The following is a 26,967-nucleotide window of genomic DNA, read 5'->3' on the forward strand; positions in this document are numbered from 1 at the left end:
AATTCATGCAGATTTGAATTTCGTACCTTGAATCTCATTGGTTAGCTTTTCAGGCTTCATTAAGTCCCACCCCTTGGCCACTTCCTCTCATTTCCACATGTCAATTACCCCCTCCTCATTCTCACATAGTTTATTCTTTATAAAAGAAAATGCCAAATGAGAATATTTTTTTTAATTTTTGTCTTTATTAATTTGTTTGATTACTTTTAGTTTACAAGATTCAGTTCCACAATCCCTTGAGTTTTGAATTTTCTCCCCCTATCTCTCTCCCCCCCGCTATGGTGGCATGCAATCAAGCATAGAATCTGCAAATACTTTCACATTAGGCATTACTCTGGTTGTAAAGAAGGATTATTATGGATGGAATGAAAAATGGGAAGGAGGAGACAAAGCCGAAAAAGAAAGAGGGCAGATAGTTTGGTTCCATCTGCATTCAAACTCTCTTCTTTCTAGTTTTCTCTGAATGTAGACATCTCTCTTCATCATGAGCCTTTTGGGGTTGTCTTATAACCCGGCATTGCTGAGAAGAGTCCAGTCTATCAAAGCTGGTCGTCACACATACGTTGTGCCTGTAATCGTGTAGAAATTTCTCCTGGTTCTGCTCTTCTCACTTAGCATCAGTTTGTATAAGCCTCTCCAGGTAAATATGAAGTCCATCTGCTCCATTACATTCATATACCATAACTTGTTCAGCCATTCCCCAATTGATGGACATCTCCTTAATTTCCAATTCTTTGCCACCACAAAATGAGCTGCTATAAATATTTTTGTACATTTGGGTTTTCCTCCCATTTCTATGATCTCTTTGGAATACAATACTGGAAATGGCATTGCTGGGTCAAAGTGTATGAAATTTTTTATGGCCCTTTGGGCATACTTCCAGATTACTCTCCAGAATGGTTGAATCAGTTCACAACTCCACCAGCAATGCATTAGAGTTCCAATTTGTCTACATCCTTTCCAGCATTTGTCATTTTCCTGTTTTGTCATCTTAGCCAATCTGACTGGTGAGAAGTGGCACCTCAGAGTTGTTTTGATTTGCATTTCTCTAATCAATAGTGATTTTTTTCATATGCTTACAGATATCTTTAATTTCTTCCACTGAAAACTGCCTGTTCAGATCCTTTGACCATTTATCGATTGGGGAATGACTTGTAGTCTTATAGAATTGACTCAATTCTCCATATATTTTAGAAATGAGGCCTTTATCAGAGACATTGGTTGTCAAAATTCTTTCCCAATTTCCCATTTCCCTCTTAATCTTGGTTACGTTGGCTTTGTTTGTACAGAAACTTTTCAATTTAATGTAATCAAAATTATCCATTTTGCATTTTATAATGTTCTCTAATTCTTGTTTGGTCACAAAGTCTTCCCCTCTCCATAAATCTGACAGGAAAACTATTCCTTGCTTTCCCAGTTTGTTTACAGTATCAGCCTTTATACCTATATCATGCACCCAGTTAGTCTTGATTTTGGTATACAGTGTTAGATAATGGTCTATGCCCAGTTTCTGCCACACTATGCTCCAGTTTTCCCAGCAGTTTTTGTCAAATAGTGAGTTCTTATTCCCAAAACTGGGGTCTTTAGGTTTATCAAACAGTAGATTACTATAGGCATTGACTGCTGAGTCTTTTGTGCCCAGTCTATTCCATTGATCCACTACTCTATTCCTCAACCAGTACCAAGTAGTTTTGATGACTGTTGCTTTATAATACAGATTAATATTTGGTATGGCTATGCCACCTTCCCCAGCATTTCTTTTCATTAATTCCCTTGATATTCTGAACCTTTTGTTCTTCCAAATGAATTTTGTCTCTATTTTTTCTAACTCTATAAAGTAATTTTTTGGTAGATTGATTGATATAACACCAAATATGTAATTTAATTTAGGTAGAATTGTCATTTTTTATTATATTAGCTCGACCCAGCCATGAGCAATTGATGTTTTTCCACTTAGTTAGATCTGACTTTATTTGAGTGAAAAATGTTTTGTAGTTGTGTTCATATAGGTCCTAGGTTTGTTTTAACAGGTAGATTCCCAAATATTTTATAATGTTTACAGTAACTTTAAATGGGATTTCTCTTTCTATCTCTTGCTGTTGGATTTCATTAGAAATATACAGGAATGCCTAGGATTTATGTGGGTTTATTTTATATCCTGCAACTTTGCCAAATTTATTTATTGTCTCAAGTAGGCTTTTACTTGATTCTCTAGGATTCTCTAAATATATCATCTGCAAAGAGTGATATAGCCTCTTCTTTGCCTAATTTAATTCCTTTGATTTTTCTTCTCTAATTGATACTGCTAACATTTCTAGTACCAGACTGAATAAGAAGGGTGATAGTGGACACCCTTGTTTCATCCCTGATCCTATTGGAAATGCTTCTAGCTTATCCCCATTACATATAATACTTGCTGATGGTTTAAGATAGATCCTACTTATTATTTTAAGGAAGATTCCATTTATTCCTATACTTTCTAGAGTTTTTAATAGGAATGGGTGTTGTATTTTGTCAAAAGCTTTTTCTGCATCTATTGAGATAATCATGTGGTTTCTGCTAGTTTTATTGCTGATATGATCAATTATACTGATGGTTTTCCTAATATTAAACCATCCTTGCATCCTTGGAATAAATCCTTCCTGATCAAAGTGTATTATTCATGTGATAAGTTGCTGTAGTCTTTTTGCTAATATTTTATTTAAAATTTTTGCATCTATATTCACGAGGGAAATTGGTCTATATTTTTCTTTCTCCATTTTATCTCTTTCTGATTTAGTTACCAGTACCATATTTGTGTCATAAAAAGAATTTAGTAGGACTACTTCACTAATTTTCGCAAATAGTTTGTAGAGTATTGGAATCAATTGTTCTTTAAATGTTTGATAGAATTCTCTAGTAAATCCATCTGGCCCTGGAAATTTTTTCCTAGGGAGTTCACTGATGGCTTGTTCAATTTCTTTTTCTGAGATGTGATTATTTAAGTAATTTACTTCCTCTTCAGTTAATCTGGGCAACTTATATTTTTGTAAATATTCATCCATTTTACTAAGATTGCCAAATTTATGTGCATACAATTTGGCAAAATAATTCCTAATTATTTCCTCTTCATTGGAGGTAGATTCACCCTTTTCATTTTCAATACTCATAATTTGGTTTTCTTCTTTCTTTTTTTGTCATATTGACTAAGGGTCTATCGATTTTATTGTTTTTTTTTTTCATAAAACCAGCTCTTAGTTTTATTTATCAATTCAATAGTTTTCTTAATTTCAATTTTCTTAATTTCTCTTTTGGTTTTCATTATTTCTATTTTAGTATTTAATTGGGGATTTTCAATTTGTTCTTTTTCTAGCTTTTTCAATTGCAAACCCAATTCATTTACCTCTCTTTTCTCTAATTTATTCATGTATTCAGGGATATAAAACTTCCACTAAGAACTGCCTTTGTTGCATCCCACAAATTGTAATGGGAATGTAAATTTTTAAGATCTTCCCTGCCCCTAGGCTAAAGTGCACCTGGAGCCTGGGGTGGGAGGCTTGTTTTTCAGTAGATACTCTTTGATTGGGCAGTGAGTCAATAAGGTTGTTACATTCTCTGAGCCAGGAGAAGGCTATATAAGCCCTGATGTGTAGCTTTGTTTTGGGGCTCACTTTGAGAAGTGTTCTGTGATTTGATCAGATGAAACTATGGGAAGCCATTGTCCAGGGCCCCCCAGCTTTGAAAAACCCAGATGTTGATTTGGTATGGATATAATGGTTGGACAGTTTGGAAATCTGTCTACTTGATCTGTTTCTCTGACTTGATAATTCTGCCTGTATGCTTTGAAGTTCAGGGTGCTGACCTTTTTCCCCTGAACTAGGTAAATGATACATATGTTTGACTGATTAAAGACTGATTGTTAACCCATTTTGAGTTGCTTTCTTTAACAAAGCTGATCCAAGAACCTGTATGGGCAGCCACCCTGGGAACGCTGGGGTGCTTGCTGCTACACAAATTTTGGTATGTTGTCTCATTATTGTCATTCTCTTGAATTGTTTCTATAAGTTCTTGTTTGACCCACTCATTCTTTAGGATTAAAGTTTTTAGTTTCCAATTCGTTTTTAGTCTATCTTTCCATGGCCCTTTATTGCATATGATTTTTATTGCATCATGATCTGAGAATGATGCATTTAATATTTCTGCCTTTCTGAACTGAATTGTGAGGTTTTTATGCCCTAGTACATGGCCAGTTTGTGTGTGTGTACCATGTACCACTGAGAAGAAGGCATATTCCTTTTTATCCCCATTCAGTTTTCTCCAGAGAACTATCATATCTAAAATTTCTAAAATTCTATTCACCTCATTAACTTCTTTCTTGTTTATGTTGAGGTTAGATTTATCAAGTTCAGAGAGGAGATTAAGGTCCCCCACTAGTATAGTTTTGTTATCTATTTCTTCCTCTAATTCCCTTAACTTCTCCTGTTTAAAGTTTTGCTCTGGGGCAATAGTTATTGTGTTTTCAGGGCCAGAGGTGGGGATTGGAGCAGCCAGGATTCACTCTGCCATCTTGGTCCCTGGAAGTTTGGGTAGGGGCTTTTTAAATTTCCAAGCTGTGTGTTGGTAGTCCCAGGAGTAGCTGCTGCCCCTGCCAGAGACCCTACACTTGACTCTTACTCAGCTCTGTCCAGTCCCAGTCTTGCAGTGATAGACCTGGCAATGGCTCTTTCAGTTGGTGGATCAACTTGCCGCCACATTGATTAGGCCTTGTCCGGGCCTCTGCTGCCCTGGGTTGCCTTCTGGGCTTCTGCCTGCTAGTTTTATTGTTGATATGATCAATTATACTGATGATTTTCCTAATATTAAACCATTCCTGGAACAAATCCTTCCTGATCAAAGTATATTATTCTTGTGATGAGTTGCTGTAGTCTTTTTGCTAATATTTTATTTAAAATTTTTGCATCTATATTCATGAGGGAAATTGGTCTATAATTTTCTTTCTCCATTTTATCTCTTCCTGATTTAGGTATCAGTACCATATTTGTGTCATAAAAAGAATTTGCTAGGACTCTTTCTTCACTAATTTTCCCAAATAGTTTGTGGAGTTTGGGAATCAATTATTCTTTAAATGTTTGATAGAATTTGCTAGTAAATCCATCTGGCCCTGGAAATTTTTTCCTAGGGAGTTCACTGATGACTTATTCAATTTCTTTTTCTGAGATGTGATTATTTAAATAATTTACTTCCTCTTCAGTTAATCTGGGCAACTTAAATTTTTGTAAATTTTCATCCATTTCACTAAGATTGTCAAATTTATGTGTATACAATTTGGCAAAATAATTCCTCATTTATAATTTATAGTAAGTTATTTATAATAATTTATAATTTGAACTCAGGTTCTCCAGACTCCAGAGTCAGTGGTCTATTCACTGTGCCACCTAGCCCACCCCCCCACTTGATTTATTTCTTATCATAAGAGCTTTAATAAATGCTTCTTGACATAACTTTATCAGAGAAACTTAACACAAATAATTTTTTGATAATTCTCCCTCCCATTTTAAGTACATTAGATGTTTACACAAAAATGTTTTCATTATATATAATTTTAATTATATTTTATCTTCTGTGATTCTTTCCACAGTTGTTTAGTCATGAATTCTTTCTCTATCCATAGCTCTGAGCAGTCATTTCTTTTTTGCTACTTTAATTTGCTTATAGTGTTACTTTGGTGGCTAAGTCTTGTATCCATATGGAATTTATCTTGTTATATGATATGAGAGTTTGGTCTATGCTCAATTTCTGCCAATGTAGTGGTAATGAAAATTTGAAGATTTTCCCTGCCCTTTAATAGACCTAAGGGAATTTGAAGATCTTCCCTGCCCCCAAAAGGATGAATGTAATCACATGGACCCTGTGGTGGGAGGAGCTTGATGAAGGCTGGAGCAGAGCCCATAGGAAGATAGGAGTCAGAGCACTTAGAGCTGGAGGAAGGAGGGGACACACTCAAGAAAACAGCTAGCCTTCTGAGTGTTTATGGGAAGGCTAAAGAATGGTGTGGCTCCCTGCTGTGCTATGGTATATTAATTTCTTTGTTACTGGAATGGATTTGACTTTTGGGTGTTAGGATTTGGTTTTGTGATGTATGAATAAAGGTTTTCACTTCTATCTTCTACATGGAAAGTCTGTTATATTTTGTAATTGAGAACTATGCTGGCATATTCATAGTTGCTGTCAGTGCTGTGAATATTGTGTTAAACACAACACAACTGTGTTCATTTCTTTTTGGATGCTGCATAACTGATCTGTTCCACTAAATGATCTTTCTTAACCAGTACCAAATTAATTTAACAATTATTACCTAACAGTATAGTTTGAGACCTATACTATTATACTCTTTCTTCCCATTTTTGTCTATTATTGCCCTTTAAATTTTTGACCTTTTGCTCTTCTAAATGAATTTCATTAGTTTGCTTAACACTCATAATTTATAAATGAAATACCCTATTTCCAGTCTGCTTAAACTTCTCTTTTCCTCTTACCTCAATGCTTTATTTTAAGATGCTTGGCCAGGGGTAAGCCTGTGTTACATTTAAAAATTAAGGTAAACTGAGAGACAATGGTCTGAGAATGATCAATTTCTTAATTAGGCTAGCATTAATCAATAAATTGGGTCAATGGACTCTCTCAATTAACAAAGACCACTTACTAGGGCTTATTAGCCTATAGTTGGGGGAAATACAAGAGAACAAAGAGCAGAGTTGGGTAGATGAGAAAAACAGTGTCATTGGTTATAGAGCAGACAGCCTCATGTGGGTGGGGAGAACATGATTGGTCACATGAAGAAGAGCAGGATAGCATTCATATGGGGCTGGTGATTGCCCCTCTCTGTGGTATAGAAATACTTGGTTAATTTGTGGGACTCTGTAACAGCAATGCTGCTTGCAGCTGCTGTTGGAGTGTAAAACCAATAATACCAGCACACAAGAGGGCTGCTCGCATAGGTTCATTAATCTGCTTTTCTAAAGGAAAGCAACTCAAAAGGAGGGTCAACAATCTTACTTTCATCAAACATATATATCATTTACATAGTACAGGGGAAAAAGGTAAAAAAGGAAAAACGCACCCAGAAGTTCCAAGAAAATGCAAACAGAAATTCCAAGCAGAAATAATAGCATAAAGGCCAACAGACAGGGTTTCTGACTCTCTCACCAAATAATACACAAATCACAGATCAACAGACAAATCCAACTGTCTGATCATTATATTCATACAGAGTTGCCAGAAAGAGAAGCACCAACATCTGGGTTTTCAAAGTTGGGGTGTTCCTTAACGGCTACCCAGAGTCTCATCTGGCTACGTCACATGAACACTCTTCTAGTGAGAGAGTCCCAAAGCAAAATTATCACGTCAGAGTATATGTACCCTTTTTCAGAGTCAGAGGGCATCACAACCCTCATGACCCATTGCCTAATTACAAAATAGCAAAAGGTGTGAACCATCCTGAACAACAAGCTTCCCATAATGAAGCTTCTCTTGCTGGGCTTCATGTGAGGCCTATTAATGGTTGGGAAAGATCTTCAACTCCCATTAACATTGCAGGCCCATCTGCATATTGCAGATCTTGTTAACAGATCTTGGCACCTAGAAAGGTTTATTAGGGAGACAAGGCTTTCTTCAAGGGTGCAAGGACAGTTAAGGGACAATGTATTTCTTAGAGCTAGCTTCAGGACTTAAAAATAAGATGGCCCTTCTAGGACCATCTAAGTGGCACAGTGAATAGAGGACTGGCCCTGGAGTCAGGAGGACCTGAATTCAAATCCAGCCTTAGACACTTGACACTTACTTGCCCTGTGACCTGTGGCAAGTCACTGAACCCCAGTCCCCCTGCCTTCCCCCTCCTAAAAAAAGGAAAAAAAGATAACCCTAGATTCTCCCAGAAGATGAAGGTATGAAGAATAAAAATTTTTCGTTTAAGTAACTCAGAGGGAAAACTTAATTCCTATGACTAAGAAATGTTCATTTGTTACCTGCAATGTTAGACATAGTTGACCAGACTCCCTGGTGTTCCTTAAAGATAACAGATTTCCTTGAGGCAAGAATAGAACAGAGGAACTGAACCTATAAACTTAGCTAATGAGCAAAGAGACAAAGAAATATCATTGAGCAATCATACAAAATGAAGTATTCATATAGAATGGGATCGATTACAGAATGAAATCAATTATAATATGATACAGAATGAATTTAATTTCTTCACCTAGGCAATGTAATATAACTAGATCAATAAAATAAAATAGAAATGGAATTAATGAAATCTCCTCTGCATAGAATTAAAAACCTTTTTCCTTCTTATATTTCTAGTCTGATGGCACATGAGGGTCCAAGATGCATGCTAGAATCCAGTAAAACTGTCTATCTTGCTGGTCTCCATATATAACATTCAATTTCCTTTCTGTCATCGCTATATAGAATCCTCTTTTTCCTCATTATGTTGTATACACCTTCAAGACTCAAATCAGGTGTGGATACCCTCCCTCATCAACAGACCTTTCCAGGTCTCGTCAATTATCAGTGACTTCCCCATCAAATCATCTTATATTTATTTTGTACATTCTTATACATGCACATGTTCTCTCTCCATATAGAATGTCCTTGTTTTTGCTTGTATTTTTATTCCCAGTGCTTAACACAGTGTCTTGCATATAGTAAGTGTGTAAAAAATGCCAGTCAACTTGATAATTATAGAACATATAGACACATCCTTAATCAATTCATTGAAGTGATTGAAGACATCTCCCTGATGAACCATGAAGATCCCTGGTTCTGACTCTTTGTTGATCCATTCACACCCCTATTGAAGAAAAGTGACTAAGTCTCAGCATTGGAAATGTTTTTGTTGGCATAGGCAATGGTGAATCAGGTGTGAGACAGACCAAAAGACAGAGACAAAGACTGAAAGAAGAGACAGACAAAGAGAAAGAAACAGAAAGAGAAAGACAGACACAGGAGAGCTAATCATAAAACTGGGTTCCATGGGTGGAAGATCAGGGGATGGGATGAAATTCATGTCTACACATCACCTACCCTCCTCAGACCACTAATAGCATTTGAGGAGAAGCTATAGCAGAGTCACCCCAATCCACTTCCTGACATGCATCTCAAGCACATGACCAGAAATGTGGTAGCAGCCAGGGATTGTAGCTGAGTGGAAGAAAAGGTAGACAGAGACTCCTAGAAATGAAGAAATAGTCAGGGACCAGGGAATAATGCAGGGGAGGAAATCAGGACTTTGCCCTTTATTACTACTGAGTTAGAGCAGTACAAACAAACCTAATGGAGAGTGTTCCCTCTCCAACAAAGCCATATTAACTTTTTTACCACCTTAGAAGCCTATATCAGCCTGCAGTCTTATGCTGGTACAGAAATATTTGGATTGACTCCAAATGCAGGTGAGTGACTAGGGACAGAGGTATTCCCTTGGGAGAAGTCACCCTTTCAACTTCTCTACATGCAATCAAACTACTCAAGCTTCAGACCCTTTCTAATTATAGAACATCTCTTAACATTTCTTCTGTATTTCTGTATTACTGTATTACTTTAAAAAGGTTCAAGAGATAATTTCCAGGTAATTTAATCATTTTATTAATAGTTTTAGCATTTTAATAAAAGGATGTTTATTTGCAATCTCTCTCTTAGATCAGAGAATCATAGCAGCAGGCTCAAGGCTTATATGCCCTTTTGGAAGAGGGGTGTTCCCAAAGATGGTAATCACCTCTGATTGGTTAATAATTAATGGCAGAATGAATATTACAAAGAGGGGTTGGACCTATACTTTGATTGTGTCATTTACTTCTAAGTTAGCCCCAGCCTTGGAAAATCTATTCAAAGAATTTATACCCCACCCAAGGCTGAGTAGAACACAAAGGCTGTTCCACCTGGCTGGTGTCTAGATGGAGGAGAAGGTTAGCTAAACCTTCAGAGACCAAAGTCTTGAAATGCAGATGAAAGAAAAAGGGGCAAATCGCAATCTCCCCAAATCATTGGTGATTAGTAATCGTTTCTCTCAATTACAAAGAAGTTTCACTTCCCATGTTGAAAGCTGTTTTTCACCTTCTGCCTCTCTGCTATATTAGGAGAAGATTTGGACCAGCTGCTGGAGTAGAGCAGTCCAACAAACAGAAATGGGGCCCACTATACCATATATGAGTGTCCCTGCAGCCCAAATATGAATTTAGAAGACTACACATGTTTCTCTATTTCTTTTATTATTAATACCTTAATGCATTAAATCTGATAGGAGCTACATCTTAGGTTCAGTTTGCTTCAGGAGTGTTGTGATCCATATGCTTGCCTATGGGGCATGCATTTGTCATCTCCATGTTTGAGAATCAAATAAAAAGGAGAAAACATAAATACTTTGGTGTCAGGCCCCAGTTGAAACCAAAGAACACAAATTTACGTAGATCAGTCAGTCATCTAGCAGTGTTTATTAATTATTACATTACACTTTGTTATCCATTATTACAACATGCCTGGACACTGTACTAAGCGCTGGAAATATAAAGAAAAACAAAGAGCTGGCCCTGCTCTCAAGAAGCTTTCATTTTACTGGGGACAATTACTTATAATTAAATAGGTACATGTAAGGTCCATGCAGAGTAGATGGAAAGGGCAATGCTCCAGCAACTTGAGAGACCAGGAAAGGCTTCCTGCTAATGGTGGTCTTTAAGATGAATATTGAAGGACTCTAAGTGTTCTAAAGGGAACAGGTGAGGGGAGAGAGAATTCCAGGCATATGGGACATTTAGTGCAAAGGTAAAGACGTGTGACACGTGAGGAAGCACCAGTAGATCAATATAGCTAGACCACAGGGTATGTGCATGATAGTGATATGTTAGGAAGGGGCTAGAGTGTGAGGACCTTTAAACACAAAACGAGAGGGGTGGCTAGGGGTGCAGTTAATAGAACACCAGCCCTGGAGTCAGGAGGACCTGAGTTTAAATCCAGCCTCAGACACTTAAAACAAAAACTAGCCATGTGACCCTGGGCAAGTCACTTAACCCCAACTGCCTACTCTCCCCCCTCCAAAAAGCAAAAAAAACAAACACAAAACAAAAGAGTTTATGTTTAATCTTAGGAGTAATAGGAAACCACTGGAGGTCCTTGAGGGGAGGGAAGAGGAGGTAATGGTTTGCTGGTAATATTTAACAACTGACTCTCTGATAAATACAACCCATTTTTAGGTTTAATCTGCATTGTTAACATATTCTTCATCACTTTCTTAAGTCGAGGCAAACAACAAAACGATACATCAAGCTGTATTTGCTGATTCCGTAAATGTTCACACTGAAAATTTAATGTGAGAACTCTCCAAAGCTGCGTGACCTGGCTTTACCACACACTTGGGGGAAGGGGGTGACATAGACATGTGCTTTATCAAAATCTCTTTGGAAGCTGAGAAAAATATAGAAGGAAAAATAGGACTGATGAGGCAGGGAAACAGTGAGCAGATTACTGAAATAGGACAATGGGAGCGATAGCAAAGGTTGTTTTTCCACAGAACTGCTAGAAACTGCCAAGTAAAGACCACTGATAATAAATTGTGAGAAACAGCAGGAGTTGGGTTTCCATAGAACTGCTAGACATTACTAAATTAAAAAAAAAGAAATTAGCAGACAGCAGGTAGACCCAACCAATCAAAAAAAAAAAAAAAGACAGGAGCCTTGGGATTCTCAGATCAGGATAAGAAGAGATCTGGTCTAAACCAGTAAGGGGTCAATGACTGGGTATTCCAAAGTTAGTACTGTGCTTGCTTAATAAACCTCATGTATATTATCTGACACACCCAGCACAGAATTAAAGCCTCATTAGCAATAATGTATGATGATGAGAGGGGCCTATGGAAAAATTAAAACCTGAAGAGAACAAACCAATCTGTCCTCTGAAGGGAGGGTCAGCGCTGGACTAATGGCATAAATTTTGTTTCACTTTTGTATCCCCCACTCCTCCTTCCAAATGAAGGGCAGAGTCCACTTCTGGCCAGAGGTGTTCAATTCCTCTGAATTTTTCCTCAATAAATTTCTTTTGATACCCAGATATTGGTATCAATTGTGTTTGTATTTCTTACAACAAGATGATGAGAGCCTTCACCAGGGAGGTATCAGAGGAAAATGGGAGTGAATAAGAGATGTTACAAAGTTAGCTATAATAAGGCTTGGCAGCTGATTAGATTTGGGTGATAAGAGGGAGTGAGGAGTAAAGGATAGAACCTAGGCTATAATCTTCGTTGACTGGGAGAATGGTGGTGCCCGAGATAGCATTAGCATTAGGAAGTTTAAGAAGAGGAGGGAATTGTAGGGAGAGATGAGTTCAGTTTTGAGCATGCTAAGTTTAAGATATTTGGGGGATATCCAATTCAAGATGGCCAATAGGCAGAGATTCAAAACTTGAAGTTGGGGAAGAGATTAAGGCTGAATGATTAATTTAATCAATGATTAATTTAATCCCTGTGTCAAATTGTTAATTTAAGCACTATTTTATTAACCCTTATTTTATTCCAATCAATATTATTCAGTTTAGAGTAATTCCATAGGGGTAGTGATTGTGCTATTAATACTTCTCTATTAATATACATTTAATCATGGCTAAATTCTCTTGCTCACCCACAAAAAGTTAACTAGAGAACCTCCACCCTTTTTAATGTATGGTCTTAATGATTGAGCCCAGGTGTGGATGAGATGACTGAGTGTAGGAGATGTAATCTTATGATATAGAAAGTCCTCTGAATTATTTTTGCTCCCCAGCATCCCTCTATTGCCCAAAATGACCACTTGACATCAACACTTGCTTTGCCCATCCTATGACCATTACTACTGGCCATAAGCTCATAAACTCCAGGTGAGCTGTAGGCTCTCCTGCAAGTCTATCAACCAGTGAGATCGTGCATTTCAATGTGCACCATCTCCATATCATTTTACCAAACACTATCAATGAAGGTCCTGAAGAAAGAGAGCATTTCAGATCATGAAGAAAGTCTGAGGTCTTATTCATTAAAGAGGACCAGGTCCCTTTAATACATGGTTTATGCCTCAGAGCTCTGCCTCAGTCATTTTTATTGTGCAAATTGAACAGATTTGTACACTCATGAATAAATAAATTTGTGAATCATCAGCATAGAGACAATTTATTATGGGAGCTAATGAGCTCTCCATAGAAATAGTATAAAGGGAGAAGAGAAGAGGGCCCAGGACAGACCAGTGGAATGCTCACTCTTACTGGGTGCAACCTAGATGAAGATTCAGAAAAGAAGACTGAAGAGGAGACAGGTAGGAGAATGACTAGGGAAGTCCCACACACCACCACCACCCTCACCACCACTCTCCCACCCCTGCCAAAAAAAAGAAACTAGCAAGGAGAGTTTAAGAAGATGAGTATTGAGAGGTTTGAGTATTCAGAGATTATTAGTAAAACTTTGGAGAGGGCAGTTTCCGTTGAATGATGAGAGGAAAAGTTTATGTTTATGGGTAAAAAGAGAGCAAGAAGAAAGAAAATGAAGGCACCAATGGCAGTTGGCCTTCTCCAGGAGATTTACCAAAGAAAGGAAGGATATGGGATGATACATAGCAAGGAAGGATGCATCAAGTGCAGGAGATTTAGAAACTGAAGGAAATATGAGCATATGTGACAGCAGGAGGTAAAAAAACCAGTTAACAAGGAGAGATTGAAAATTATTGAGAGTAGAGATGATAGAGAGGACAGACAATCTGTTAAGAATATGGAATGGAACGGGATCATTTCTGCATGGAAAGAGCTTGTGCTGAGCAAGGAGGAGAAACCACCTTTTCATGTAAAATAAGGGGATAGAAAAAAAGAGGAAAGTGTTTGCGTGATTGAGATAAGGGGAGGGGATAAGTGAGAGCTCTGAGAAAAATTTCCATTTTGTTCAGTGAAATATGATGTAATGTTGTCAACTGAGGGAATGGAGAGAGGGGGAACCATTTGAGAAGGGAGAAAGAAGATTTGGAAAACACACGGTGGTGACTGGAATGGTGAATCCAGTGGGAAGGTGGAAAATGATTGACATGCCACAGTGAGGGCCCAGTTGAGATTCTGCACCATAAATTTGTAATGGAGCCAGGTGGCACAGTTTAGGGGTACTGGGAAATCCAAAATGTCAGGGCACAGGGTGGCATTGACTAGAATGTATTCACACACTCAAACCATCTTCGTCAAGTGACAAAGTTTTTTGTAACACCAATAAAGTGCTCAGAAGTTCTTACAGAACCTGTGAACTAATGAGGATGATGTTTATGCTTACATAAAAAAGGGACAGTGACCATATGGATGGGATTAAAGAGTGGTAACTGATCTGGTGTGGGCCAAGTGCCTTGGGTGGCAGGCACCAGTGGTCTCTCCTACTGGAATGTGTGGGAAAATTCAGGCAGTTCACAGAGATGACTTTGTTAAAGGGACAAGGTAGTCCTGTTTATACAAAGGTTTCCAGAAGTTTGGTCCTTGGGCAGGCATCCTGTGCCTGCACTCATAGATTTTATCTTAGGAATTACAGGGTCAGGTCTGCATGTCACTGGGTTGCTTCAAGAAGCATGGTCTTTTCTTTGAGGGGTCCAGGTCCCATCAGCCCATCACAGTCACTACTTTTTTTTCTTTTTATCTAGTTCATTTCAGTAGCACATGAGTAGGATGGTAGGTAGCTGATGGGAGCAGTAATGCAGGGCAAAGGACTGGCAGGAGAAAGGGGATTTGAGAGAAGATAGTGTGGAATTATATTTGTTTATCAAAAAACCAACATGGGGAAGGAGTGAGAGGATATTCAGTACGGGAGTGATGGCCTGGGAGGCATGTGGCTGGAGGTCTTGGTGAGGCCAAAGTAGGGATTGGGAGAAGCCAGAAGCAAGGAGTAGGGAGAGGTGGAAGGACAATGGATTGTGGTCTGATAAGGAAATTTCAAAGTTCAGAAACATGGAAGTGAAGCATTAGGAGTAATCTAACCATCTCTGTGTGTAGCTGAAGGGTGCAAAACAAATAAGATAATGAATCGAAAGGTTAAAGTGTCCGAGGTAATATCAGTATATATGGTGAATGTCCCTATCATCAGGCCAGGAGCTGAGAAGGAGAGACAGTCTGTGAACCCAAATGGAACTCATTGGGGAAAGAAGTGTGTTCTGAAGATCAGGAGTAAAGAGCTGCCAGAATCGTCATTGAGTGTTAAATATGGTCTGTGAGCCCCAAAGAAAGAGAGGTTCCTGAGAGATGTGCCTAGATGTGTTATGTTCAAGGAATGTTCTGGGTCCTCCACGATCGGAAAGGATGACCAGGAAAGCTGTGTCCTAAGGACAGGACTGCATTTTAATCAGTGTAAGAAGATGGAAAGGGTAGAAAAGAAGAGGTTTAAATGAAAGCACGTTTGTTACCTGTGGACCAAGCATTCCAAAGGGCAACATGGAAGGAGTGGGCAACTAGAGTTGAGTGTTTTGGGGTGGGGCTGCATTGAATCAGATGGGAATAAGGGAACAGGACAGAGAAGCAGGTTTAAATAATGGCAGGTGGGGTCTGTAATGTGGACAGTATGATAGGACAGACGTTTGCGCATCACTGAGCAAGGAGTTCAGGTAGGTTTTTAGCATCCCTAGTGGTTGTGGCACATGGTTGACATCACTGTATACCTGGAAATGTCCAAAATGGATAGGGGACAGGTAAGACCTGGGCCACAGGCCCAAGAAAGTAGGCTGATGGAAGGAAGGGGATGAAATGGCAATTTCTTCCTTCTCCCAACAGATCTAGGGAGATGACTAGAAGAGAGAGCTGAACTTCAGTAGGTCCAGAAGGGCATTGCTGGAGGGAGGATGGTAGAATGGCATCCAGTCAAGTCCATTGTAGCAACAGCTGACCAGGAGCCAAGCAACCTGTTCTTTCCAAGCCAACAGGAATGAATCCCACTGAGGATCCAGTCCAACAGCTGAGTGACCTTCTTGATTCAGTCTAGTAGCAAAATGATCTTTTCTGCTGAGAGGTCACAGGCACCTAAAAGGAGCCACCCCAGCTAAGCAGTGGAGCAACTGATGCCACACCCAGCAATGACTTTTGAGAGGGCCCTCCATCAAAAGAAAAAAAATAAGGCCTTTCCTTGCCTTGGCCCCATGCATTCTCTAGACATGCACTTCCCTCCCATCATGCTGTATGTCTGCCCCCACTCTTCCCTGTAGTGGCAGTCACATTGGCACACCCAGGATGGCTGCTGGACAGGTTTTTAGATCTACTTCACTAGGAAAGATAGCTCTAAGGGGTCAACAATCTAATTCCATTCACTAGTTCAGGGGAAAAGTCAGCACCCTGAACTTCAGAGAAAATTCAGACAAAATACAAGCAGAGAAATAAGGACCAACAAACAGGGCTCTGACTGCCTGAATCAAAGCAATATTGCAATACAATTTACATACATCCCTGGATCGAGAGAGCCTTTATATCTGAGCAGCTGGGGGGCTCTGATCATATAGTAGTTCAGAATCTTGACCAGGGAATTACAACTTTCTAAATGAGCTCCCAAAGCAAAATACCAGCTCAGAGTATATATATATACTTCTCAGAGCCAGAAGGCATCACAACCTTATGACTCAGTGCCTAACTAGAAATTATCAAAATGTGTGAAAGTCTTCCTACAAGCAAGCTTCCCCTAAGCAAGTTTCCCTTCCCCAATAGGATCTGTGACTCAGGATGTATTCTAGCTATGAGCTGGGCCAGGACTCATAACAGGTCATATAGGCCTATTAATAGGTGGGGAAGATCTTCCTAACCCATTAACATTATATTCCCCTCATTGATTTTAAGTATATTTCTGGGAAATTGTGTCCAAGTTTTTTTATATAAGTCTTTTTTCCATTTACATGTAAAGACAGTTTTCAACATTCGTTTTTAAAAGCTTTTTTAAAGCAATTGGGGTTAAGTAACTTGCCCAAAGTTACAGGTCAGCTTTTTTTTTTTCCTGTGGGTGTTAAGTATCTGAGGCCAGAACCGATCCTGGGGCCTCCCCGACTCCGGGGCCAATGCTCTTACTCACTGCGCCACCTAGCTGTACCCATTTTTATAAGATTTTAAGTTTCAAGGTTTTTTCCCTCCCTCCTTCCGAAGATGCCAAGTAATATGATATGCGTTATATATGTCATGACCAAGGAAATTGCAACTGCTATTGTTCCTATGTTATTTAAATAAATATCTTTGCTCAAGAACTGGGTCTACAGACTGATTATAAAGAGCACACTAGTGGGGGCTTCTGAGCTGTAGTTTCAAGAGGATGGCCAGGGTTCCTCCTAGAACACTGAAAGCAGTAACAGCTGCCCATTCTGGGTATACAACCTGATTAGCATCACCATGGATTTGGGGAGTGACGTCACACCTTGTAAGGTCATTGAGAGAGGAGACTGTTTTTGGGTGTCTTTGTATCCCTGGCACCAATCACATTTCCTAGTATGTGCTTCATGAATACATGTTTGTTGCTTGTTTACTGGCTAACTGGTTGATGTTAGGAAAGACAAACAGTCATCTAAAAGTGAAAGTCGCCTTGGAAATAAGTTGTTTCCACTCTCACTCAATGTGTTCAGCCAAAATCTGCCTTAATATTTGGAGGAAATATTTTGGAAGTGATTCCTTTTCAGTTAGGCAATTTGGATGGGATGACTTCTGAGGTCCCTTACAACTTATGTGTATCTTTGTGAAATTGATGTGATGTACTTAACTGGTCTCCAAGAGCTCTCCCAGCTCTCCAATTATATGTTCAAAGGAATCTTCCAAATCTGACATAACTACTCTAAAAAAGGGTGTTCGAACTCTGATATTCTACATCCTAAAGTCCCTCCTCATTCTAACATTTTGGATTCTCAGGGGCCTCCCAGATGTGAATTCTATAATCTAAGGTCCCTCTCATCTTTCAGGGTCTATGTTCTAAATGTAAAAGTGAAGATCCCCTGATTACCCAACCCCTACTTAAAAGTAATGGCCATTATCAGGAAATAATTCTTCTTGATTGAATCAACCAAAATTAGGTGTGACCAAAGACTGGACATTTCTTTGAACCATCCAGAGACATTTCAACTAAGGGTAGCAGGAAGAATTGGAAACTTAGGGGATGCCCATCAATTGGGAAATGACTGAACGAGTTGGGGTATATGAACTTGATGGAATACAGTTATGCTGTAAAAACTAATGAAGAAGATGGTTTTAGAGAAGTCTGGGAAGACTTATATGAATTGTTGGAAAGTTAAGTGAGCAGAATGAGAACTGTCTACACAGTATCAGTAACATTATAATGATAATCAAGTATAAAAAGACTTAGTAACTCTGATCAACACAATAACCCAAAGAACCCATGATGAAATATGCTATCTATCTCCAGAAAGAGAGTTAATGGACTCAGTGAGGACTAAAGCAGATTTTCTTTCTATTTCCTTTTTTTTCTTTTCTTGGAAATTGTTTTACATAACTGTACTTATTTGTAATAGAGTTTCCTTTTCTTGCATTCTTATTGGGTGGGGGATCTGTTGCCCTGCCTGATTTCAATTCCACAGAACAAGATGTCCTTCCCAGGATAAGCTCATTACTTTTAATCTCACCACCATGCTGTTGACTCAAGCCTTGATTGACACCACCTCCCTTAGACTCCTCTCCTTTCTGACTGTAGGACTGGAGAACAGAATACCAAACCTCTCCAAATACCTTCCTTTGTAGAGGGCAGAAATAGTATTCAGCTCACTCCACTTTGATCTGCTGCCCTATCTGGGTTCAATTGCAGAGAATAAGATACTGCCTGGTGTCCTGTACCATGTTCCTTCCACCCCTCTTTCCTGTCTCCTTTCTGCATTGTCCACACATTTTAATTTCTAAGATCTTTGAGCATAGGAACTGTCTTTCTGTTTCTTGATAATATCCCCAGAAATTAGGGCAGTTCCTGGAAGGAAACCTATGCTTTGAGTAAATAAAGACAGAAGTAAGGAGAGGAAAGAAAGGAGGGAAAGAAAGAGAGAGTGAGAAAAAAAGAGACAGAAAGAGAAAGAATGAATAAAAGAAAAAAGGAAGGAAGGAAGGAAAAAGGAAGGAAGGGAAGGAAGGAAGGAGGGAAGGAAGGAAGGAAGGAAAAGAAAACAACTCCAATCCATCAGGAATATGAGGGGATAGAATAGCCAATCTCTGGGGACCCAACTCAGTGCAAGTGGGAATTGGGATGGTACTGCCACAGCATGTGTTATACAAGGGATACACACCCCCTCAACACTGAAATTCTGTGCTCTATGATCCTCTGATTGATATAACAGTGGTCTTGTTCTCTGAAAAAAGTACCCTAGTGAGAACAGTTCATGACTTCTTGGAAAACACCTCTTCTGCAGCCAACTCCTTTGTCTCCTGGGAATAGACAAAAGGAAAAGGGACTTTGTTGCCAGGTTATCTTAATGTCATAGGGCAGATCAGGGAAGGGTCTGAGGAGTGGGGCTCCAGACAGAGTGAGCTCCTTCCAGGAACAGAATTAGGTTGTATGTTCTTTATTTGACTTCCCACCTTGTGAGCCCCAGATACCACCTCATTGAAACAATCGCTGAATACTGGTCTTGGGCATCTTGGTTCTCTGGCTTCTGGCTCTCCAGGATGTTTCAAGGAGAGATTTTGCTGAAGTAATGGGATGGGTAGTGAATCTCTTCTGAGGGTGCTTGGGTGACTGGGCTACACAGGGGGAAGCTGGGACCCCTGTGTTGATCCTATAGGAGTGAAAAGAAAAGAATCCAACATGAGTCCAGGATGCTAAGGATCTTGGCCTGACCTTGGAGAACCAAGCATGGTCTGAAAAGGAGGCTGCCTTGGCTTTTGGTCAGGAGCCTTTCTCTTAGTGCTATTTGCTTATGCATATGACCTATCAGCCCAATAGTGGTCATTTCAAAGTGGGGGTGGGGTGGTGCACAGAGTGACATACAAAGAAGGGCAAGCCATAAGCAAGGAGTAAGAAAATATGGTTTTGAGTCTAACCTTTGCCTATTAGTCCATGGAGGAAACTTTGAGGAAGCCCTCACTGGGGCCTCAGTTTCCCCCTGCTGATGTAATAGCTGATATACATAGCCCTTTAAATTGACCAAGTGATTTGCAGATCTTGTTCCACTGGACTTCCAAAATAACCTTGTGAGGCAGATGTGAGGGATACTAGTATCCCATTTTACGTATGGGGACAATGAAGCCAAGAGCCACGGAGTGACTTGCCCAGGGTCAATTGCTTTAAGTGTCAGAAGTTGGTTATGAACCCTCTTCATGGCTCCACAATAAGTCTACTCTGCCAAGTTATAGTGTGTCTGATGTTAGTGTGTGACCTTAGGTAAGTATCTTTTCCTTTGGGGGAAGACTCTAAGCTCCTTGGGTAAGTTCCTTTCTTCTGCTGGAGCTCAGTGAGGTTGTAATAGGTCAGCTCTAAGGCTTTGCCAGGGACTGACTGTGTGACCTTGGGAGAGACTTTTTCCCTTTCTGAGCCTTAACTTTTCCCTCTGTAAAATAAGTTCTCTAAGATCCCTTCCAACTCTTAAGTGTATGAAGAGTGTGTGACCTTGGGGCAGTCACTTTCCTTCTCTGTGCCTCAGCTTCACTCTGTATAAAAAAGAAGTGGATCAGTCCAGGTGCGGTCTTAGGTCCTTTTCCCCCCACTCAGGAGGTCTGGTGGTGCCTTGCTGATTTTTTGTCTATGCCACATCTCCTAGCTGTTGGAGGCCCCCAAAAGTCTCTCCTGGGCCCCCTTCTCTTTCCCTGATATTCTCTCATATGGTGATTTCATCAGTTCCCGTGGCTTGAATTACCATCTCTAGTCAGATTACTCCCAGATCTGTACAGGGTGTCCCAAAAGTTTTAGTGAACTTTGAAGTTTGTTTGATTTTTCATACCTTTAAACTACTCTAAGGCTCCTAGGACATCTCATGTATTCAGTCCAACATTCTCTGTTAACCAAGTCCTACATCACCAATTTACTATTAGACTTTTCCAGTCGGACGTCATGTATCCATCTCAACCTCTGCTTATCCAAAACAAAACTCATTATTTACCAGACCCCAAATCCCCTCTCCCTTGATCTTCTCTATCACTGCCAAGGGCACCAACATCCTCCTGGACTCTCTGGTTTCTTCAAAACCCAAATCAAGTGCTCTCTCCTCCACAAAACCTTGCCTGGTGCCTCAGCCACCTGTGCCCACTCTTCCTTAACCCCCTTGTACTCATTATGTGTGTATGCCATACATACTTGTATGCGTGCATTTTGTCTTCCCAAAGAATGTAAATATTTGAGGGCAGAGAACAGGCTCTTTTCCTTTTGTCTTTCTGTGCCCACTGCTTAGTATAATGACTGACACATCATAAGGGCTTAATGAATGTTTATTCACTGACCTCCTCAACCCTCCTGCCTCTACAGTCCCTTTCTCTCTATGACTGGAGAATATGGATGGTGACCTTGGAGAACTCATCAAAGATCCTCCATTTAAGCAGGGCACTGAAGGAAGCCCTCCCATTATTTCCCACCTGAATGCTCTCCTGGATTTCCTCATAGTCTCCAGAAGCTCCTTGTTGCAATGCAAGATTACATCAATTCTCAAAGTTGTGCATCATCAGTAAATCCCTTGGAGCCCAGCTCTTTCTGAGGGCAGAGTGGAGGGAGGACATTGGAGAACTCCCACTACATCCCCGACTTAAGGGGAGAAGTGCAGCCATGTCACTATTGTCCATCTGGCTGCAAGACTTTCTCATGCCCAACACTGGGTACCTCCCTCCACCACTTTTCAATTGCTTTTTATGCATCGTCTCCCACACTTGAACAAAAACTCTCAAGGGCAGGGATTGTCTTTTGCCTTATTTTTTATCTGCAGCTTTTAGCATGGTTCTTGGTACATGGTAGGTGTTTAATAAGTGTTTATTGACTGACTGTCTGGCTGATAACATCTCAGATGTTGGTGCAAACTCCTCTATTTCTCATTTAAAAGCCCTTCACAATCTAGCTACAGATTTTGTTTCAATTCTCATGAAAATATTCCTCCCTGAGGCACTTGCTGTTCCAAGCAAAAGGACCCTCATGTTATTCTCTTTTTACAGCATTTCATATCCAACCTCTGTACCTTTGCAGAGGCAGTGTACATGCCTGAAATGCACTCACTCCTTTTACTCACCTCTGCCTTTTAGAATCTCCACTTCACTTTATAGGCAGCTAGGTGGCACAGTGGATAGAGCACAGGGATGAGAATCAGGAAGATGAGTCTGAGTTCAAATCTGGCTTCAGACACTGAATAACTGTGTGACCCTGGGCAAGTCACTTAACCCTATTGGCCTCAGTTTCCTCATCAGTAAAATGAACTAGAGAAGGAAATTGAGAACTATTCCAGTTTCCTGACCAAGGAAACCCAAAATGGGGTCATGAAGAGTCAGACACTGATGAAAAATGACTGGGCAACAACTCAATCCAGAGGCCACGTCCTAAGAGAAATTATTCTTTTTTTTTAAGCAATCAGGGTTAAGTAACTTGCTCAAGGTTACACGGCCAGGTGTTTCTGGGTGGGTGCTAAGTGTCTGAGCCTGGATTGGATCCCCAGGTCGTCCTGACTCTGGGGCCGGTGCTCTTACTCTCTGTGCTACCTGGGAGAAATTATTCTTGATGCCTGCTCCAGTAGCTAGGTCTCTCCCTGCCAGATTACTATCATATGAATCACATGTGAGATATCATATATCATCTTCTTCGGTTCACGTTGTCCTCTCCCCTCCTGCCCCAGCCCCACAGAAGAATATAAGTTCTATGAAGATAAGGACTATTCCATAGTCATTTTATCTCAAGCAGCAAGCACAATACTTGGTACTATGTTTCTTTTTGACCCAATCTGTTATTTCATTAATGTTGACTACACCATTCATCAGCATAGAGCGGCTAGGTGGCACAGTGCATAGAATGCTGGGCCTGGAGTGAGGAAGACCTGAGTTCAAATCTGGCCTCAGACACTGAATAGCTGTGAGACCCTGAGTAAGTCAGTTTGTTGCCTCAGTTTCCTTTTCTGTAACATGAGCTAGAAAAGGAAATTGTGAACCACTCCTAGTTTCTTTGCCAAGAAAACCCCAAATGGAGTCAGGAAGAGTTGGACACGACTAATATGACTGAACAACAAAAGAACACACAGGCCACATAGCCAGTAGAAGTCACAAGCAGCACTTGAAACCAAGTATCTTTGACCGGCTTCCCAGAGTACTTAGTGCTGCCCCAGACCTTGCAAAGAGAGGACATTTTAAAAATCATAATTGAACTGAAGCTGGCCCAACTCCTTCTTTTAAAAATTAGAAAACTGATGTTGAGAGGAGAAAGAACACATCTGAGATCCACTGACCAGAGCAAAGACCAGCCACTCCTCATGGCCTATAAGTGGCAGAAACCATTTTTGAATCATTTCTAACTCCCCTCAGTTTTGGAAGGTGAGAATGGCATTTCAGGACCATGGTCAAGTCACTCACCAAATGGACCCCTCTAGAGACCTCCTTGGCATCAGGCACTTCCTTGCTGTGCTGGGGATCTGAGTCCTTTACTTGCTTCTTCTTCAGGAACCTCATACTGAAGGAAGGAGCCCAACATTGTGATATAACCCTCCACTCCCACCACTGAAATGGACCTTCCCTCCCAATCCCAGGCCCAATGCTGGTCTCCTCACTCACAGTGCCAGAATGAGACTTAGGGCAAGAAGGGCCATGATCCCAGCTCCCAGAAAGATCCCTTTAGAGAATGTGAGAACGCCATTTCTATCTGTAGAGAAAAAGGATTAGATATGTAAGGCCCTCCAAGGGACATGTGGTTTGGGCAGCTGGGTAGCATAGTAGATAGAGGGCCAGCCCTGGAGTCAGGAGGACCTGGGTTCAAATCCAGTCTCAATTACTTTTGCTATAGCTTTGCTCTCTGTAAAATGTCAGGTGCTGATTTGCCCTATTAAGTATCTAAACCTTCCATACGTGTCTGTTACTCTGTTTCCCATTCTGAGGTTTCCCCTCTTCCATCCACAAAGCACTCGTGTTTTCAGATTCAAGTATCCTGGCCCCCAGTACTCACAGGTAACACTGAGATGAACAGTCCTCTGAAGATTTACTCTGGTCCCAGGGACACTCACTTGACAGGTAAGATTAGAGCCATGGTACTGGGGCCTTGCAGTGAGGGCCAACTCAGAGAAATTGGGGGTTTCACTGCTGAATTCCAGGGAAGAGAGGATAGCCCCTGTCCAAGAGAAAATGGTAGGTTTCCCACACTCAAAGACTGAGGGAGCGACACAAATCACTTTCACCAGGTGTCCAGGCTCCAAGGTCCCTTGAATGTAGATGTTTGGTTTCTGTGTCGGATCTAGAGGGAAAGAAAATTAGCAGACCTCAGACAGCTACCACCAACTTTGATTAATAACCACAAGATCATTCCTGATATATCTTCAGGTTCCCCTGCCAATGGGATGTCCCTTCCTAGATTGCAGCAATGCCCTTCCTACATCACCCCATGGTGCCTAGGGGACCTTGTTTCTGCAGATAGGAGCCCATATTTATGGTCTCAACCCTGGGGGCCTTCATGCTGTCCTCTGTAACGTAGATATTCATCCCTCTTCCAATATCCGTGGCTCTATCTCTGACTCACAGGAGAGCTAGAGTCATTGCCAATTCCTGAATCACTTAGCCATGACCCATGCCCTGCTTGTCCAAAGAGAGGAGACCACGGTGAATGCGTATTCCAGGTCTTAAAACCTGTCTCTTCTCCCTGGCCACTGGTGCTAAATGGAGCAATACATTTTCCTGTGGTCTGACCTCCTCTTGGGACATGGATCATGAGGGACCCACTTCCCAGTGATTCTTTGGAAGCTCCCTCTGTCCCATGGCCTACATCCCTTCCCTGTCACTAAGGTCCTTACCTTTCACACTCACATTAACCATATAATCTATGTAAGTGTATTTCAAATCCATTCCTCTCTCTATCCGAAAGAAGTACTGGCCACTGTCCCTTTTCCGGATACCCATGATACCCAGGGAGCAGTTGTTGTCCAGAGGGTCCCCAATAAGATGGAATATTCCCCTGGTCTCCTGCTGCACCTCCCGCTGTGCGTCATTTGTTGCTACTGGTTTGTTTCTGGCAAACTTGTGTCGTCCATTCTTGAACCAGTATCCAAAAGCCTCAGAGCTATTGAGTTGGAGATCTGAAGGGTAGGAGAAAGAGCAGGGGACCTGGATGCACAGTCCCTCTTGTACTGTCACTGCTTCCGGGACCTCCAACTTATACCCGGGCATCTGGGACAGGGACCCTGTGGACAGAAAGATACTCAGGCATCACTAATCAGGACACTTCCAGTAATATGGGCACCATTCTTAAAGCAGGAAGAGAGCTCAGAACAGAGGGTATCAGAGCAAGAACATGGAAAGAAGCACATGAGAAACAACCACAGAACAGAGATCACTTAAAAGGGAAGAGGACTCAGAACATCAGCCTTCAAAGCAGGTAAGAACCTTAAAGACTTCAATTCCTTCATGTCCTGATGAGGAAACTGAGGCCCAAAGGGATTTAGCTGACTTGGCCAAAGAGCTCCCAACCAGAGGCAGAGGCAGAGGCAGAGGCAGAGGCAGAGGCAGAGGCAGAGACAGGAGGATAGGGAAGGTCTTCTGGCTCCAAGGCCTCTGGTCTCCCCATTGCCCCCACCCCCAGACTCTTGGGGGGCTACCTTGACCATCCCGACACCAGCCTTTACCCCTCTCACCCCCCAATGTCTGGAATATCAAGGGCAGCAGCAGCATCTCTGACCCAGTAGAGGGATATGCTCTGGCTGGAAATGCTAAATGATTCACGACTCCCTAGAGTCCATTAGCCCCCACAGCCAATAAACAACCAAGATTCAGTGCAAAGGGGAAGCTGGGAGGAGGAAATGCAGATTTGCCCATAGCTCCGGGGACTGGTAATAAAAATGAGATTTTGGCTTGGAACTCTCAACAGGAACATTCTAAGCCTTCCCGTATGTGGCCTCAGGCCACCTATAGCCCAGAACTCCTTAGAGTCTGAATGCTTCAACTGAGCCAGGCAGGGTTTACACTGTCCAATATAAGGACAAGGGCAACCCTGATCAGGCTGGAGGGCTGTGTGTGGGGGAAGGGCTGGGAAGCATAGAAGGGAGAAGACTCCCAAGTTGTCCATGCCCAGAGACAGGGAGAGGGAGAAGTGAAAGACCCAGGTAGAAAGAAACAAGTGACCACAGATCACAAAAGCTTAAGGACAGCCAAAGGACAGAGCCCAAGATCAAGGCTACCTGGGCCCAAGCTGAGGAGGTTGGCTGCTTCCTTTGCCGGGGGCTACTCTCTGTCATTGTGCTGCCCACCCTGGACCCCACCAGGACCCAGACTTTAGATGGTAAATGCTAGGAGGGAACTTGAAAATATTTCAGAGTAAGGAGTGGCCTCAGAACTTGGCGTGTCAGAGCTGAGAGGAACCTTAAAATATAAAACATCTCAGTTAGGACAGACATATATATGGTGATGATAATTGAACCCATGAGAGATGATGAGACAATCAAGTGATACAGAGTGGAGAATAATGAGAGGAGGGTCCATGAGTGGGGGTACTCATGATTCGTGGTTATGAAATAGAGGAAGATCCAGCAAAGCAGACTGAGAAAGATCAGAAATACTGGTATAAAGAGACCTGAGAGAGCAGTGCCATGAAAACTCCGACTGAAGAGAGCATTTAGAGGAAAGGCTGATCCATAGTGTCTAATGTTGCCAAGAGGTCCAGACTGAGAAAATTAAGTTGGTCAATTAAAAGATGGTTGCTACTTATGGAGACAACAATTTCACCTCAATGATGAATAAGGTAAATAAGGGAGGGAGAGACAAAGAGAGGGAGAGGAAGAAGAAGAGAGGAGGGGAGGGGAGGGGAGGAAAGGGTAGAAAATAAGAGATAAGACAGAGGAAAGGAGAGGAAAG

General features: G+C 41.1%; 1 protein-coding gene across 1 annotated transcript; it reads right to left on the minus strand.

The window, feature by feature from the left end:
- Positions 1-19,631: 19,631 nt before the first annotated feature.
- LOC138161397 (myeloid cell surface antigen CD33-like) lies at positions 19,632-26,351 on the minus strand. The gene is made up of 7 exons (XM_069088219.1): positions 26,295-26,351; positions 25,752-25,845; positions 24,915-25,301; positions 24,077-24,361; positions 23,689-23,776; positions 23,491-23,587; positions 19,632-19,736 (listed from the first exon to the last, which is right to left on the minus strand). Exons 1-7 carry the CDS (start codon positions 26,349-26,351, stop codon positions 19,632-19,634), a joined length of 1,113 nt encoding a protein of 370 aa, XP_068944320.1.
- Positions 26,352-26,967: the final 616 nt, after the last annotated feature.

This window comes from Petaurus breviceps, unplaced genomic scaffold, assembly GCF_028583685.1.
Source record: "Petaurus breviceps papuanus isolate PSGF00001 unplaced genomic scaffold, PetGlider_PUasm1.0 185, whole genome shotgun sequence".
Lineage (NCBI taxonomy): Eukaryota > Metazoa > Chordata > Mammalia > Diprotodontia > Petauridae > Petaurus > Petaurus breviceps.

Excerpts from the sequence above, each read along its gene's own strand:
- LOC138161397 (XM_069088219.1), bottom strand. The coding sequence starts at position 26,351 with ATGACAGAGAGTAGCCCCCGGCAAAGGAAGCAGCCAACCTCCTCAGCT. Across the intron at positions 24,362-24,914 it reads GGTTAATGTGAGTGTGAAAG|ATCCGACACAGAAACCAAAC; the intron begins GTAAGGACCTTA and ends CTTTCCCTCTAG. Across the intron at positions 19,737-23,490 it reads TCTCTAGAGGGGTCCATTTG|GATCAACACAGGGGTCCCAG; the intron begins GTGAGTGACTTG and ends TCACTCCTATAG.